We start from the raw sequence: 14,694 nt of genomic DNA, 5'->3' as shown, positions 1-14,694 counted from the left end.
TCTGGGGGACCATGCAGCCCCTCGGCATTCCTCGCCCTTCAGTCCGAGGGCCGTTCCCCGAGAAACACTGCCTTGGGCATCCACTTTGTCTCCCTGGGTTTCTGAGCTCAGATCGGGTTTCTGAGCTCAGATCAGGTTTCTGAGCCCAGATCGGCCAGTCCCATCCGGGTGGGGGCTGAGCGTGTCTCCTCCCTCAGCCAGAGCCTGGCCCCTCGTAGATGCTTATTGAAAGTGAAGTTGCTCAGTTATGTTCTACTCTTTGCAACCCCATGGACTATAGCCTACCAAGCTTCTCCATCCATGGGGTGGAGAATACTGGAGTGGGTTGCCATCTCCTTCTCCAGGGGATCTTCCCCACCCAGGGATCGAACCCAGGCCTCCGGCATTGCAGGCAGATGCTTTACCCTCTGAGCCACCGTCCCTAAAGATGCTTATTAAGTAGTTTTAAATTCCTGATTGGATCAGTCTTTATTCTTTCACTGGGACCCTCACAAATATGTCCTCGAACGTTTGGAGGGCTTCCCTGGTGGCCCAGAGGTTAAAGCGTCTGCCTGGAATGTGGGAGGCTCGGGTTCGATCCCTGGGTCGGGAAGATCCCCTGGAGAAGGAAATGGCAACCCACTCCAGTACTCTTGCCTGGAGAATGCCATGGAGGGAGGAGCCTGGTAGGCTACAGTCCAGGGGGTCACAAAGAGTCAGACACGACTGAGTGATTTCACTTTTCCAGGTGAGGAGGGGTTGGTTGTTCCTGTTCCTCTGAGCAGAGCCTGCTCAGCTTCTAGCTGAAATCCAGATACGCTTTGAACACGGCAGGTTTTCCTTCCTGGAGGGAGAAGCCTGGTGTAACAAGATTTGTTGGTAATGACCTCCTTGCCAGAGAACGCGGAAACCACGTTTGGAAATTCTGCTTTTTTTCAATCACTCATTTAAGGCCATACCATCTGCTTCAAACAGCAGATTTACCCACCCTCCTTTTGTTGTTGTTGTTTGTTTGCTTGTTTGTTTCCTGCAAGGAAAAAAGAGTCCATTCCATTTTATTCCACCGCTACCCCTCCCCCATCTTAGCTCATCTCTGGATGACTCCTTACGCCCTCGGAGTTTGGCCCTCACCTGTCTCCTGCGTGCTTCTGTTCTTACTCTCCGGAAACATCTTGGCAACATCTCTAAAGTCTCTGCATCCTCCTCCATCCTCCTTCCTTTCCTGAGACCTAAGCATTAGAATCTGAGTCTCGCTTCTGAACTCCTGGAACCACCTTTAAGAGGAGTGCGGGTCCGGCTGGGTTTTTTTTCCATCCTAAGCTGTCACGAATTCGGAGATGGTCCAGTCATTTCTGAGTACATCTCTGGCACACTCACCTCACCAGTCTATTTCTGTCCTGTCCCAGGCAAAGCCTGCTGCTCCCCGTCACAGGTCTTTCTCCCCCGACATAAGACCTGAATCTGCCGTTGAGTTTTGCTCTCTGAGCCACTCCTTGCTCAATGATGGTCAGCTAACGAAAGTGTAAACTGACCCAGCAGGCCAGCGTCCCCCCTGAGATGCTTACCAAGTCCACTTCCGGCTCCAGTCTGAAAGAGCATCTGTGGGATGGTCCAGTGATCAACAGTCATAGCTCTGCACCTGGCTCCACAATGAGGCCAGTTAGTGTCACTTACACTAGCTGGTGGTTTCTGTTAGGGGTGCTGTCTTATCCAGGGCTAACATGGCAGGGTTACCAACAAGGGGCTCCTAGAATGGTGTCAGTTCTCCAGGTCCTGAAGCATTGATGGCGGTTTAGTTGCTGAGTCATGTCCAACTCTTTGCAACCCCATGGACTATAGCCCGCCAGGCTCCTCTTTCCATGGGGTTTTCCAGGCAAGAATACTGGAGTGGGTCACTGTTTCCTTCTCCAGGGGATCTTCTCCACCCAGGGATTGAACCTGGGTCTCCTGCATTGCAGGCAGATTCTTTACCGCCTGAACCATCAGGGAAGCCCTCCTGAAGCGTCATTCGTGACCAGCCTATAGCTGGGTAACCCTCAAGGGTGTCCTGTGCTGTTGGGATAGGCTAGGTTATGCCACCGTGATAAATACTCCCCCCAGATCTTAAGGGCTTAGCACAGGGATGGCTTATTTCTTTGTTCACTAAAGGCAGCTAAGGATATAGATTATCTATCCTTCTGGTGGCACCTCGATTGTCCAGGTGGATGGTGGTGTCACCTGCCTGAAACTACAGCCCCTGGAAAACACAACCCCTTCCACTCGGGAGGGAAGAGAGGACTGAGCACCCGAAAGGCCTTGGGAGTGATTCGCCTCGTGTCCGATCCTGTTGCAAACGGCCGCCCCCAGCTTCAGGGGGTCCGATCCTGTTGCACACGGCCGCCCCCAGCTTCAGGGGGGTCGGGGAAGTGCAGTGCCCATGTACCTGATGTGAGCGGACATCAGTAAGGTCCTCCAAATCCTCTCTTCTGCTCTCTCCCATACAGGTTCTTTGACGAGCCCATGGAGTTAAGGAGCAGCAGTTCTTTCTCTAGCTGGGATGACAGTTCAGATTCCTATTGGAAGAAAGAGACCATCAAAGACACTGACCCAATTCCGAAAAACACAGGCTATACGGACAGGTACGGACCCCAGAGAGGTGGGACTGCAAACTGTGACTCCACGCGCGTCTCCAGGGACATTCTCTAACCCTAGTAAATGAATGTGTTGTACTATTTCAAGAATATTCTTTGTATCCTGGTCTGTCTCCTGAACTTACAGCTTTGCCTTTCCCAGAAGCTCGTATCCTGGAGTCGAGCAGTAACTGGCTTTGTTAGACAGACTTCTTGAACGTTCCATAGCCCGGAACTGAAGCGACTTAGCAGCAGCAGCAGCAGTGCGGTTGAGACTTGTGTTTTGCTGTGTTCATCTCTCTTTATCATTGAGTCTGTTTATCCATTTACCTGTCAAAGAACTGTCTCCAGCTTCTGGTGATCGTGAATAAGGGCTGAATAACGTGTCGTCCAAACCAAGGAACTGCTGGGAGGGTGGGGGGACAGTCCCAGCACGTTGCAACAGTAAGTGTGACCTGGAATTGTCCTCGGTGACTGGGATATACCACCACCCTGCTCACTTGTATCCTGTGTAGCGTGGAACAGTGCTTTACGTGCGTCACAGCGTATTCAGTATTTACTGATTGATCCGTGGAACTGAAGTCAAATTACAGGCCTATATTAAGTAGCAGAATTCCTTCCAATGTCGTGTGGTTTGGATATTTATTCTTTTTTTTTTTTTCTAAATAGAATTTACAGGCTTTTTAAAGTGGCCTAAAATTCCCTTTACAGAATTACTGCTGTTGCCTTTTTTAAAAGTAAAATGGCATGTGCTTACATGATAAATGAGAAATACATCACCTCCAATTAGCTTAACCTGCTTTGGCTGTTTTTGTTCTTTGTGCTGAGCACACTTCAGGTTATTAACTAGTCGCTCTGCTGGATGTTGGGTCCCCAGAACTTACTCTTCTTATTACAAATGATGAAGAGTTTGTACCCTCTGACCGGCGTCTACCCATTTCCCCCACCTCCTTGGAAACCACTGTTCTAGTTTCTGTTTCTTTGAATTCAACCTTTTAAAAAAAATTTTAGATTCTACCCACAAGTGAGGACATGCAGTATCTGTCTTTCTCTGTCTGACTTCGTGTGATGTCCCCCAGGTTCATCCTTATTGTCATAAGTGGCAGGATTTCCTTCTGTTTCATAGCAGAATGTTATCCCATTGTGTATGTGGGATCACATTTTCCCTATCCATTCACCCACTGACAGATACGAAGACTGTTTCCACAACTTGACTGCTGTGGAAACCTTGGCCGTGAACATGGGCTGCAGAGATCTCTTCACGCTACCAACTTTGTTTCCTTCGGATTTCTACCCAGAAGCGGGAGCAGATGGCAGTTCTGTTTTTAACTTTCTGATGAACTTCTGTGCTGTTTTCCACGTGGCTGTGCTAATTTCCTTTCCCACCACCAAGTCTCCGTGTTCTCCAATCTTTACCAACGCTTATCTCGTATCTTCTTGACAATGGCCATTCTAACAGGTGTGAGGTTTTGATTTGCCTTTCCTTGATGATTAGAGATGTTGACCACCTTTTCACATCCCTGTTGGCATTAAACTTCCCTCTTAGTATGGCTTTTGCTGTATGCCGTAAGCGTTTCCATTTTCATTTGTTTCAAGATATTCTTTCCTTCTTTTATTTTTAATGGAAGCACAGTTGATTTATGATGTGGTGTTAGTTTCTGGTGTACACCAAAGTGATTCAGATATATAGATGTATATATAGTTGTTGTTGAGTCACTCAGTCGTGTCTGACTCTTTGTGACCCCACGGGAGTCTGCAGCACGTCAGGCCTCCCTGTCCATCACCATCTCCTGGAGCTTGCTCAAACTCATGTCCATTGAGCTGGTGATGCCATCCAATCATCTCATCCTCTGTCATCCCCTTCTCCTCCTGCCTTCACTCTTTCCCAGCATCAGGGTCTTTTCCAATGAGTCAGTTCTTCGCATCAGGTGGCCAAAGTATTGGAGCTTCAGCTTCAGCATCAGTCCTTCCAGTGAACATTCAAAGGATGATTTCTTTTAGGATTGACTGGTTTCATCTCCTTTCAGTCCAAGGGACACTCCAACTCAACAGTTCAAAAGCATCAGTTCTTCAGCGCACAGCTTTAATTCTCACATCCACATGTGAGTGCTGGAAAAACCATAGCCTTTGACTCTATGGACCTTTGTTAGTAAAGTAATGTCTCTGCTTTTTAATAGGCTGTCTAGGTTGGTCTTAGCTTTTCTTCCAAGAAGCAAGTGTCTTTTAATTTCATGACTGCAGTCACCATCCGCAGTGATTTTATAGCCCAAGAAAATAAAGTCTGTCACTGTTTCCATTGTTTCCCATCTATTTGCCATGAAGTAATGGGACCGGATGCCATGACCTTCATTTTTTGAATGTTGAGTTTAAGCCAGCTTTTTCACTCTCCTCTTTCACTTTCGTCAAGAGGCTCTTTAGTTCCTCTTCACCTTCTGCCCTAAGGGTGGTGTCATCTGCATATCTGAGGTTTTTTATTTTTTCCCTCCAGCAGTCTTGATTCCAGCTTGTGCTTGAAGCTAGAAGGTTGATCAGCTTCCTTAAAGAAATTATTTTGAATTCTTTGTCAGGCAGTTATATGGGGTCAGTTACTAGAAAATTACTGTTTCCTCTTGTGGTATCACGTTTCATGTTCCTCGGGCTTCCCTGGTGTCTCAGAGGTTAAAGCGTCTGACTCCAATGCGGGAAACCCGGGTTCGATCCCTGGGTCGGGAAGATCCCCTGGAGAAGGAAATGGCAACCCACTCCAGTATTCTTGCCTGGAGAATCCCATGGACAGAGGAGCTTGGTAGGTTACAGTCCACAGGGTCACAAAGAGTCGGACATGACTGAGTGACTTCACTTTCACTTTGGAGTCGTGTTGCTGTCTTTGCATTTGAAGGAGGAATCACCTCCTCTAGTCTTTCCTGCTCAGCTTTCGATGAGAAATGCCATCAACTGTCAGCCGTGCTGGAGACGCTAGGGTGTTCTCAGGCCTTTTCTATGGATGCACTCTCTCCTCCCTGCTTACCCCTTTGGGGGGTTGAAGTCTTAAGATGGCCTGTCTTCTCTCCGTCCCACACACAGGGATGAGAGCCTCCTGCTTGCTTTCCCTAGGATGGTGCCCTGGGAAGCTGAAGTCAGTGCAGTTTTCTGCCAGCCCAGAGTCAGGCTGGCCCTCTGCACGTGCTCACCGGCTGTCTGCACAGGCTCGCACTTACCAGGGCGTGTGCAGGAGGGAGGGTTCATGGGTCAGTCCTGGTGGCCCCATGGCCCACTGAGGGCTCCGCAGGCAAAGTGCACGCAGTGCTTTGTGAGCAGGCCTGCCCATGGAGCCCAGGAAGTGGTTAGTAGAATCCGCATGCCTTTGATGAGTTCTCAGCCCTGGCAGCCCCTCCCAGCGCCTCAGCCAGGTAGATCCCCTCAGTGTTCCGGGTGGATGAGGAAGCCCTAGGCATCCTTGGAAACCAGGCACCCTGCCACCCACCTCATGCCTTTCCCTCTGGGAGAGATGGCAGGCCGAGTGGACCTCGCTTGGCCCCGAGCAGCGCAGCCTGGGAGGAGGAATAGCGTGAGCAGAGTGAAGCTCTTCCTCTTACCTCTTCAGTGCAGCCAGTCTTGGATTCTTTTTGCTCCAACAGCGTGTTGGAGCCTCTCTGCTGGACTCCTGGACTCCCACAAAGGCGTGCTCATCTGTGGGTGATTGTCAGAACCGGTATTCTCAGGAATTCTCTGGTGATCCAGTGGTTAGGAGTCTTCGCTTTCATTGCTGAGGGTGTGGGTTTAATCTTGGTTGAGGAACTAGATCTCGCATGCTGCAGCTAAGACCTGGTGCAGCCAAATAAATAAAAACAAAAATCAACCAAATCACACACACACACACACACACACGCACGCACACACACACACACCAGTGTTCGCATGCTGCAGCTAAGACCTGGTGCAGCCAAATAAATAAAAACAAAAATCAACCAAATCACACACACACACACACACACACACACACACCAGTGTTCTCTGGGGGATAATGTGAAAAACTCCTGCTCCACCACCTTGCTGATGTCATTCCTGCCTTGGCTGTTTCTAACTGTAGACCCACCACTCGCCGCAAGCCAGATTATGAGCCAGCTGAAAATACAGATGAGGCCCAGAAGAAGTTTGGCAACGTCAAAGCCATTTCCTCAGATATGTACTTTGGAAGGCAAGCCAAAGCTGATGTAAGTGTCCAGAGTGGTTCTGTGTGGTCCCCACAGAGCAGAAAGCAAGCCAGGGACATGGAAGGAGTGGGAGGAGGTGCCGAGTACTAAGTGAGATGGACTCAGGCTGCAAAGTTCCCCTGTCCCCAGGGCAGGACTCGAGCCCACGTCTTTCTGCCCAGTGGTCCCACTTGGCTGCTCCAGCTAGAAGAGTGATAGAAAGGTAGGGCCTGTGTTACATCTTCCTCTTATTCCTTTCCCAGTGTTTTGAATAGCCATCCATTCAATATCTTTTGAATAAATTTCAGGAATTTTTGATACACCTATAATTTCCTTAGTAATTTTATTTATTTTTTCTTTTTTTAAAATTTTTTTTGTTTTTCCCAAACATGAACCCCCCTCCCACCTCCAGTAATTTTCTTAACCATAGCTAAATGAAGTACATAGCTGTTTCTTGAAGGTAGGTATATTTATTTTCAGAAGAGAGGTTGTTGCCTCTTTTCTCAGAGATGTTAATGAGCTTATCTCAGTGGAGTCTGGCTAAACAGTAAGACTCAAATGGAAACGGGGAACCTGAAAGGTCCCTTCTCCTTGTGAAGTAGTTGTGTGCTTATGCGAAATTCTTAGCGATGCGGGTTATCACTAGGCTTCTTGCACAATGCAGAGAATTATTTCCTGAGGTGTACTGAGTTTATGTTGTAGCAGTAGAAATTCCACCAGCGTTCTGAGAGTATTTAGACCTGCCACCTGGTTGTTCTCCACCCCCTAGACACGGCCTTGTCTTAAAGTGGACAGCACTCAAGTTCAGTTTGCAAATAACAGAAGGCCTTCGAGAGAGAGGCTTGTGGAGCGGCCTTTCCTGGCAGCTGGGTGGCGGCAGCACCGCAACAGAGCCGTCACTGCCACCCTCCCTCTGGGCTCCCCCCACTGACTGACCTTTGGGCGTTGATCTGTCTGCTTGTGACTGCGGAACCCGAGCGCCGTGATAGCTCCTCAGTGTTCCTTTCTGCAGAATTGCTCATGATTTTGGAGCCTGATTTTCCTTTTCTTGCTGCTCTCCTGTAGTACGAAGCCAGGGCTCGGCTGGAGAGGCTTTCGGCAAGTTCTTCCATCAGCTCAGCTGACCTGTTCGATGAGCAGAGGAAGCAGACGGCAGGTAACAGGCCGGGCAGGCGGGTGGGCGACGAGGCTAGTCCCCACCGCCCCTCCGTCTTCTCTGCGCAGGACTTCTCACCTTTCCAAGACTGTTGGCAGCCGGTGTTCGACGCTGCCAGGGCTTCCCAGGGGGCGCAGTTGAGAACCTGCCTGCCGATGTAGGAGATGCAAGAGATGTCATGGGTTCGATCCCTGGGTCAGGAAAATCCCCTGGAGTGGGTCCAATCCACTCCAGTATTCTCGCCCGGGAAATCTCATGGACAGAGGAGCCTGGCAGGCTGCGGGAGTCGCAGGGAGTCAGACGCGACTGAGGGACGGAGCACACACACGCACATGGCCCCTGTAAGTCAGGCAGAGTGGAAGTTATTGTTCCAGGCAACCTCCCCAAAGTTACCTGCAGTTTCAGAAAGTTGTCTTCCTGAAGTGTTGTCATTGCAGCAGGGGGTGTGGGGGGATGGGTGGGTTTCCTAGCATAGTGTGAACATGAGATCTAATTTGTATGGTGTTACAGCCTTGGAGGGGACAGCCCTGGGCTCTTGTGTGACGTGACCCACTCCCTAACTGTGAATCCTGGAGTATCAGGTTGCCTTTGGCCTCAGTCTCCTCCTCTGTAAAGTGGGTGGGTAATACTCACCTCACAAGCATGTACTGGGGCATAAATGGGGCACTTTCTATCAAGTGCCCCCTGGGCACTGGGACAGATCTCAGTGGGATCCCCCTGGGATCTGGACATGGCAGGCCCCCAGGGTTCCCTCCCAGGCCCCAGGAGTAGGCAGGGCAGATGGAACAGGTGACTCCACCAGCCTCTGCCTTCCCTGGAGACAGATGGGGCTTTGGAACCAGGGAGGTGGAGAGGAGAGTCCAGACCCAGATGAGGAGATGTCTGGGTGCCCCAGGTAGTGAGCCTCAGCACACAGGCCCGACACGGACATTGAGAACCACGTGCCTCTGCTTGGGCCTCTGACTCTGAGGCCTGCTCTAGTCCCGCTCAGTCAGGCCTTGGGGGCAGGGAAAGGGCCAGTGTCCCTCTTGAGTCACAGCCAACCTTCCAGGAGCAGGGTCCTCTGAGGTCCTTTCAGGAGCCCATTCGTCAGCAGGAACGCCCAGGGGAGGGGGCTCTCCGAGGCCTTCGGGGCCCAGCACTGCCTGCACCCTCGTTTCCAGCCCTGAAGGAGCTGGGAGAGGTCAGGGAGGGACCCACACGGGCGGCCCTGCAGCCACAGAGAAGCCCAGAGAAAAACAGCCTCAGCAGAGAAGGCCAGGGGGGAGACCCCAGTGCCTCAGGCCTTCTGTGATGGGGTTTAGGGGGGCGTCTCAAGAGCCACCGTGGCCCTCAGGGTGCAGCGGGCACTGCCAGGCTGCTGTGCTGTGGCGAGAGGGGAGAGAGAGGGTTCTAGCTGTCCCCCAAGTCCACCCCCCAAGCACCGACCCGGAGACAGGCAGAGCAGGACCGCTCTTTGGCCTCCAGCAGGAGAAGCTGTGTTCTCATCTGTGAACTTCCCATGTCCCAGCCTCTCTTCCGGGCAACTTCCTTGTGTGACCGCCCCACCTGCCACCCCCCTGCAGAGGGATGCTCGGCAGGCCTGTGGGTCAGGCCTGCCTCCTTGTGGGCGCCCTGGCACAGAGGCAGGGCAGCCAGAGAACCTATCAGGTTTGAAAAGCACCCCCAGCTGTATGTGTTTTTGTAATTGGAGTTACTGGAAGTCTCACCCTGAAACATTGTTTGTTAAGAAAAAAAAGCCTTCAGAGATCAAATGAGCAGCCTTTTCCAGTTGTTGAAGGCAGGCTGCGGCCAGCCTATGTTTACCTTCCTGTCCCCTTTCAGAGAACAAAGGTCTATTAATTTTCTTGGCCCTTGTGGGTCCAAGACAACTCTCGTCCTGAGGACTCGCAGTCACCATGGGGGTGCCCTGGTTATGCAAGGCTGCCCAGGGACTCCAGCCCCTCCCCAACGGCCAAGGGCCTACTCCCCTCTCCATTCCAGACCCCCCAGATGGTTCAGACCACGACTCCCCTCTCCTCTCTGCGTCTCTCATCAGATGCCTTTAATAACTGCTCTAAATGGGAGTGCATTGAACAACTCTCATTAAATATTTACCCCTTTATTTAGAGTGCATTTCAACAAAGAGCAAAAGCTGGTTTGAAGAGCGTGTTCTATGTTCCTTAAATTAGACTGTTTCCCCATCTGTGAAGTATCGGCACACGGGGTGGATCACAGTCACCTTTATAATCTCTTCGGAGTTCAGGGGAAGACAGTTTCAGATTGGAAATGCCTCCTGGTGAAGCAAAAATACTTCCTGGGAGTATGGCTTAACCCTGGCATTTTCAGGGGCGCCAGTCCCTTCCAGGATCTTGGGGGTGCTGGGTGGGGAACACACATAACCAGCCACCGCGATCACTCTAGAGCAGGGTCAGCCGGGCCTGCCGTCCCCGGGCACTGCCTCGGAGGTCGCCACTCAGTACACCGATGACAGAGCAGAGGTAGCTTTGTGAGAGCAGCGCTGGAACAAAAGAAACTGCAAACCCAGCTTGGCCCTCTAGGGCGTTTCTTTCCAGAAATGACTGCGATCATCTGAGTCTGAACAGGGCCCCCGTGGGACTGCCAGGGCACTGCGGACGCCTGTGTCTGGGCTCCGTGTGCACTTGCCCGGCGTCACGGGGGGACCCTCGGCGTGTTTGTTGTTTCCCTGGATCTTGAGGCCCCTCAGCCACCCTCCCCTGTCCTGGCTCTCGCTCTCTGAGCCCAGGAACCTGGCCTCTTGGGGTTTGCCAGCCTCCAAAGCACGGACCTCAGTCAGCCATCAGGTGGTTTTGCTTGGTGACTTGCTTGTCACACGTCACAGTTGTGTGGTGGGGCCACCGGCCAGTTCAGCTGCACAAACTGGAGTTGCACCAGCCTGAGCGAAGGGAAGTCCGTGCACCCAAGGGGCTCTGGTTCCAGCTTAAACGGCCCACCTCAGCCTTGCCCTCCCCTTTAAACGCTGCTGAGTTGAAAACTTGTAAGTGGAGGCGCTGGTGCCGAGGTCACCTCCGCTGACCTCTGGGTGTCACGGAGCAGCTATGACTCGGGCCCTTTGCGCTCCAGGTCTCGCATGATCTCTTTGTTTCTCCTAAGACTCATCCCACAGGCTGGCAGCCCTACCGCGCTGGGCGGAACCCAAGGCCCGCCCCTGGGCTAGGCTGCCGCCCTGTCATCGGCAAGTGAAGTGAGCGCAAGTCGCTCAGTCATGTCCGGCTCTTTGTGACCCCGCGGACTATACAGTCCATGGAATTCTCCAGGCCAGAATACTGGAGTGGCTAGCCTTTCCCTTCTCCAGGGGATCTTCCCAACCCAGGGGTCGTACCCAGGTCTCCCGCATTGCAGGCAGGTTCTTTACCAGCTGAGCCATATGGGAAGACATCAGCAAAGGGCCACCAACTTTTTAAAAATCACCTGGAGGCAGAGAGGGGGAGACGGCTGCCCCTGGGCCCCTACCCCAGTGGTCAGTGTGGGAAACACAGGGTCTCTCCCAGTGGCCCCTGTGCTGGAAGGTGAACATGTGTCTTCCGTTTTGCTCCTGGCAAGAGACCTGGCTTCTACTGCTTAAGGGGCGGGTGGGTGTAGATGGGTCTCATGTGGCGCCAAGGGCAGCTGGGCTGGCTCCCTGGGGGACCCCAGGTTTGGGGTCACTCAGTCTCTGAGCCCCTCCAGCACCCGATCACAACTGAGTGGCAAGAGCATGCCACCAAAGCCTACCTGTTGGCTCGGAGACCCCTGACGGCTGATGACTCGGACGCGCCCCACGTGTGCATGTCTGTGCTGGGGCGAGCCAGAACCTAGGCAGCAGAGAGACCCAGCTGACCCGGGCCTCGGTGAAGGTGAGGGTCAGCCTCTGCCTGGGAGCTGGCCATCAGGAGCCTTGCCCATCTGGCCACCTCCCCGGGTGAGCCTCCTTTTGTTGCTCTGAGACAGGCTTCCTCCTCCTCCTTGAGGGGTGGGTGGGAGGGGGGCAGCCCTGGCCACAGACAGAGCAGCTCTCTGTCCCACCAGTAACCCCAGAGCAAGCAGACGGTCCCCTCCCTTGAGTAGATGGGAATCCCTCTGATTGGCCAGGTCTGGGTCACGTGTCCACACATGGTTTCCGGGGGAGGGGCGAGGATCAGGGGAGAGACCTCCCAAAGAAGGGAGGAGGGCTTTCACCAGAAGGGGGAACTGATGCTGAGCCCGAAAAACCTACTGATGTCTGCCCATCTGCCATGTACTGAGTTCTTACCTGTCAGGTCTTGTGTTCACTGCCTGGAGGAAACGGGGGCCCAGAGAGGGTAAGAAATCTCTCCAAAGACACACAGCTTGGAAGTGTCAGTGCCAGTATTTGAGCCCCGATGGTCCTGAGACCTGATGCCACATCCTGTCTCACTGTGGGGTCTTGCAGCTGGTTCATGGTGGGGCTGGCACTGAAACCCACCCCCGGGTCCTGTCCCTTAACCACAGCTGCTGCTCATGGGCATTGGAGGGGGGGGGTGCATCCCCCAAGCTCTCCAGTCCCTGGACGCTGGCTGCGCCGTTGCTACGGTGGAGTGACGAGTGACAAGCCAGCATCTGCTCTGTGTGCAGGAAGCTACAACCTCACCAGCGTGCTGCCCACAGCTCCCGACATGGCCCAGTTCAAGCAGGGAGTGAGGTCGGTTGCCGGAAAGCTCTCCGTCTTTGCTAACGGAGTCATGACTTCCATTCAGGTCAGTGAGATGGGGACGATGGTAACTGAGTTTGATGGTGGGTTCATAGTTTTGAAAATGAGATTTGGACCACTCTTTAATTGCCAGAGAATTAGATTTTATATTCTCGATTTATGTGTTTGCTACAGTGTAACCCAGGACATCATGAAAACCAGAACTTATAATTTCATATTTGTTTAAATTTTCTAGTTTATGACTCCAGAGGAGTTGTTACAGGAATTGTCATGATCATTACTACTTTTCTCTTATGTTAAAAAACAAAAATATTAAGAACAAAGTTAAAAATGGCCCATAACCCCACCTCCCAAGGAAAACGTTCATTAATATTTTGGTTTATTCTAATTGTAGATTTCTGTGCATACCTGTTTAAAAATGTTAAAGGATTATATTGTATGTGTGATTTTATATCCTCTTTTTCTTCCTGATGTTTTGTTACGAGCATTTCCATGTAATTCAAAATTCTTTGGAAGCTCTTCAGTACATTCTGTTGAGCAAAAATGTGTGTAATTTATTTAACTATTCCCCAAGTTGAGTATTTAGATTGTGTGAGGCGAGGGTGGAACGCACTTGTGTATAACGCTTTAAGGCCGGCTCTGATTATCTGAAGGCTATTCCGTGAACCTTCCTGCTTGCATGAAGTTATTTTAGGATGCTTGTGAATGGGAAACGCAGCCACAGAGGGCAGGACCTGATAGACGTGAACTCTGATGCCTCTAAGTGGAGGTCTTCCAGGTTGGGGAGGCACCCCCGCTGTGGAGGCGTCCTCCGCCCTGGGCCAGCGGCTGTTGTCGGCCCAAGCTTTCTTTAGAATTCCCCAGAGCTCTTTCATGTCCCTTAGGTCAGCCGAGCCCACGTCAGTCCTCCCACAGAGGTGACCTCCCTCTTTGTAGGTGATCATCCCCATTTTGTAGATGGAGAAACAGAGGCACAGAGGTTAAGCTGCTCCTGGTGAGACCACTCAGCTGGCCCAGAATTTCGGGGTTCGGACTCCACGTGTGTTCCTCTGTCCCCCGTCATACCTGCCTCCCGGAGGGCTCACCGAGCCCCTCACGGCCCCTCCCGCCGCCCAGGGGCTCCGTTCCCGCTTCCTCAGCTGCGGGCTGCCGTCACTGAGGCATCTGTTTCGCTGATGCTGAGAAAGTGGAACCGATGCTGACCCTGGTGAACTCCCGTGTTGGTTCTCTCTGCAGGATCGCTATGGTTCTTAACACTAATGTTTTCGGTGTTTCCTGGAGACATTCCTCTTTTCGTGATCCAGTGACCACATCACGGGCTGCAGTGAAGACCAGCTGGCTTTGCGCAGATTGTTTTGCTACTTTTTCTCGTGGTATATATATGTATTCATGTCTGATCTTTAATATTTCTTTTTAGAAATTCTCATTTTTGATGTTGTAGAAGCTTCATTGTAATTTCAGTTTTGTGTTACTTCCGTCTGGCATATCCATGCACATCCCTGCTTTATTTCCTTGGACTCTTTGGTTCTAACAGCCGGAGGTCCGGAGTCAAGGGCTCCTCGGCCTCTCTTCACTGGGGGAGGGGAGGGTGTCTCAGAGCAGTGAGACTCATGGCTAAAGGCTGCCCGAATCAGCTGATATGAGAAGGGCCTGGAGAAACAAAACTTACAACACGTACTTCATTGAAAAGGGAACAAAGAATAAAAATAAAAGACCAAAAATAGCTGGTGTCTAATTTGATGGATTAATTCATCAATACTTCCACATCTTAAGGTAATTTCAAAATAATGTCTAAAGACATCTGTCCCTTGGAAATTGTTTGTTTTATATGATCTATAAATTTAAAAAATAATTTTCAGTGAGTGCTTTTAACAGCCCAAGCTTCTGCATTGCCAAGCAAATTAATCTTTTGACAAGGTGTCACTGTTTGAATTTATGAGAAATAGAAGATGAGAACTCCCTAAGTGCATTTATAAATCGATATGGTGTACAGAAGTAAAAAATGAATAAGGTGAGAAGATACACCCACAGAAAATATTTCAGTTTATGGGGAAACAGTAGTTGTAATTGGGTAGTTTTCTTAATATTTTTTATCTTAATCTTGGTTTT

The 14,694-nt window shown here is 51.2% G+C and overlaps 1 protein-coding gene across 1 annotated transcript in view; it reads left to right on the top strand.

The window, feature by feature from the left end:
* Window positions 1–14,308, top strand: part of ARFGAP3 (ARF GTPase activating protein 3) — a 51,237-nt gene extending 36,929 nt beyond the window's left edge. The window contains exons 12-16 of the mRNA XM_069581702.1: window positions 2,463–2,597; window positions 6,658–6,781; window positions 7,826–7,916; window positions 12,510–12,631; window positions 13,822–14,308. Of these exons, the coding sequence (XP_069437803.1) occupies window positions 2,463–2,597; window positions 6,658–6,781; window positions 7,826–7,916; window positions 12,510–12,631; window positions 13,822–13,839 (490 nt within the window). The 3' untranslated portion in view covers window positions 13,840–14,308. The remainder of the gene's footprint in view (window positions 1–2,462; window positions 2,598–6,657; window positions 6,782–7,825; window positions 7,917–12,509; window positions 12,632–13,821) is intronic.
* Window positions 14,309–14,694: the final 386 nt, after the last annotated feature.

Source organism: Ovis canadensis, chromosome 3 (genome assembly GCF_042477335.2).
Source record: "Ovis canadensis isolate MfBH-ARS-UI-01 breed Bighorn chromosome 3, ARS-UI_OviCan_v2, whole genome shotgun sequence".
NCBI classification, from domain to species: Eukaryota; Metazoa; Chordata; class Mammalia; order Artiodactyla; family Bovidae; genus Ovis; species Ovis canadensis.
The sequence above is the reverse complement of the archived record's forward strand: the minus strand, read 5'-3'. Positions and strand labels throughout refer to the sequence as shown.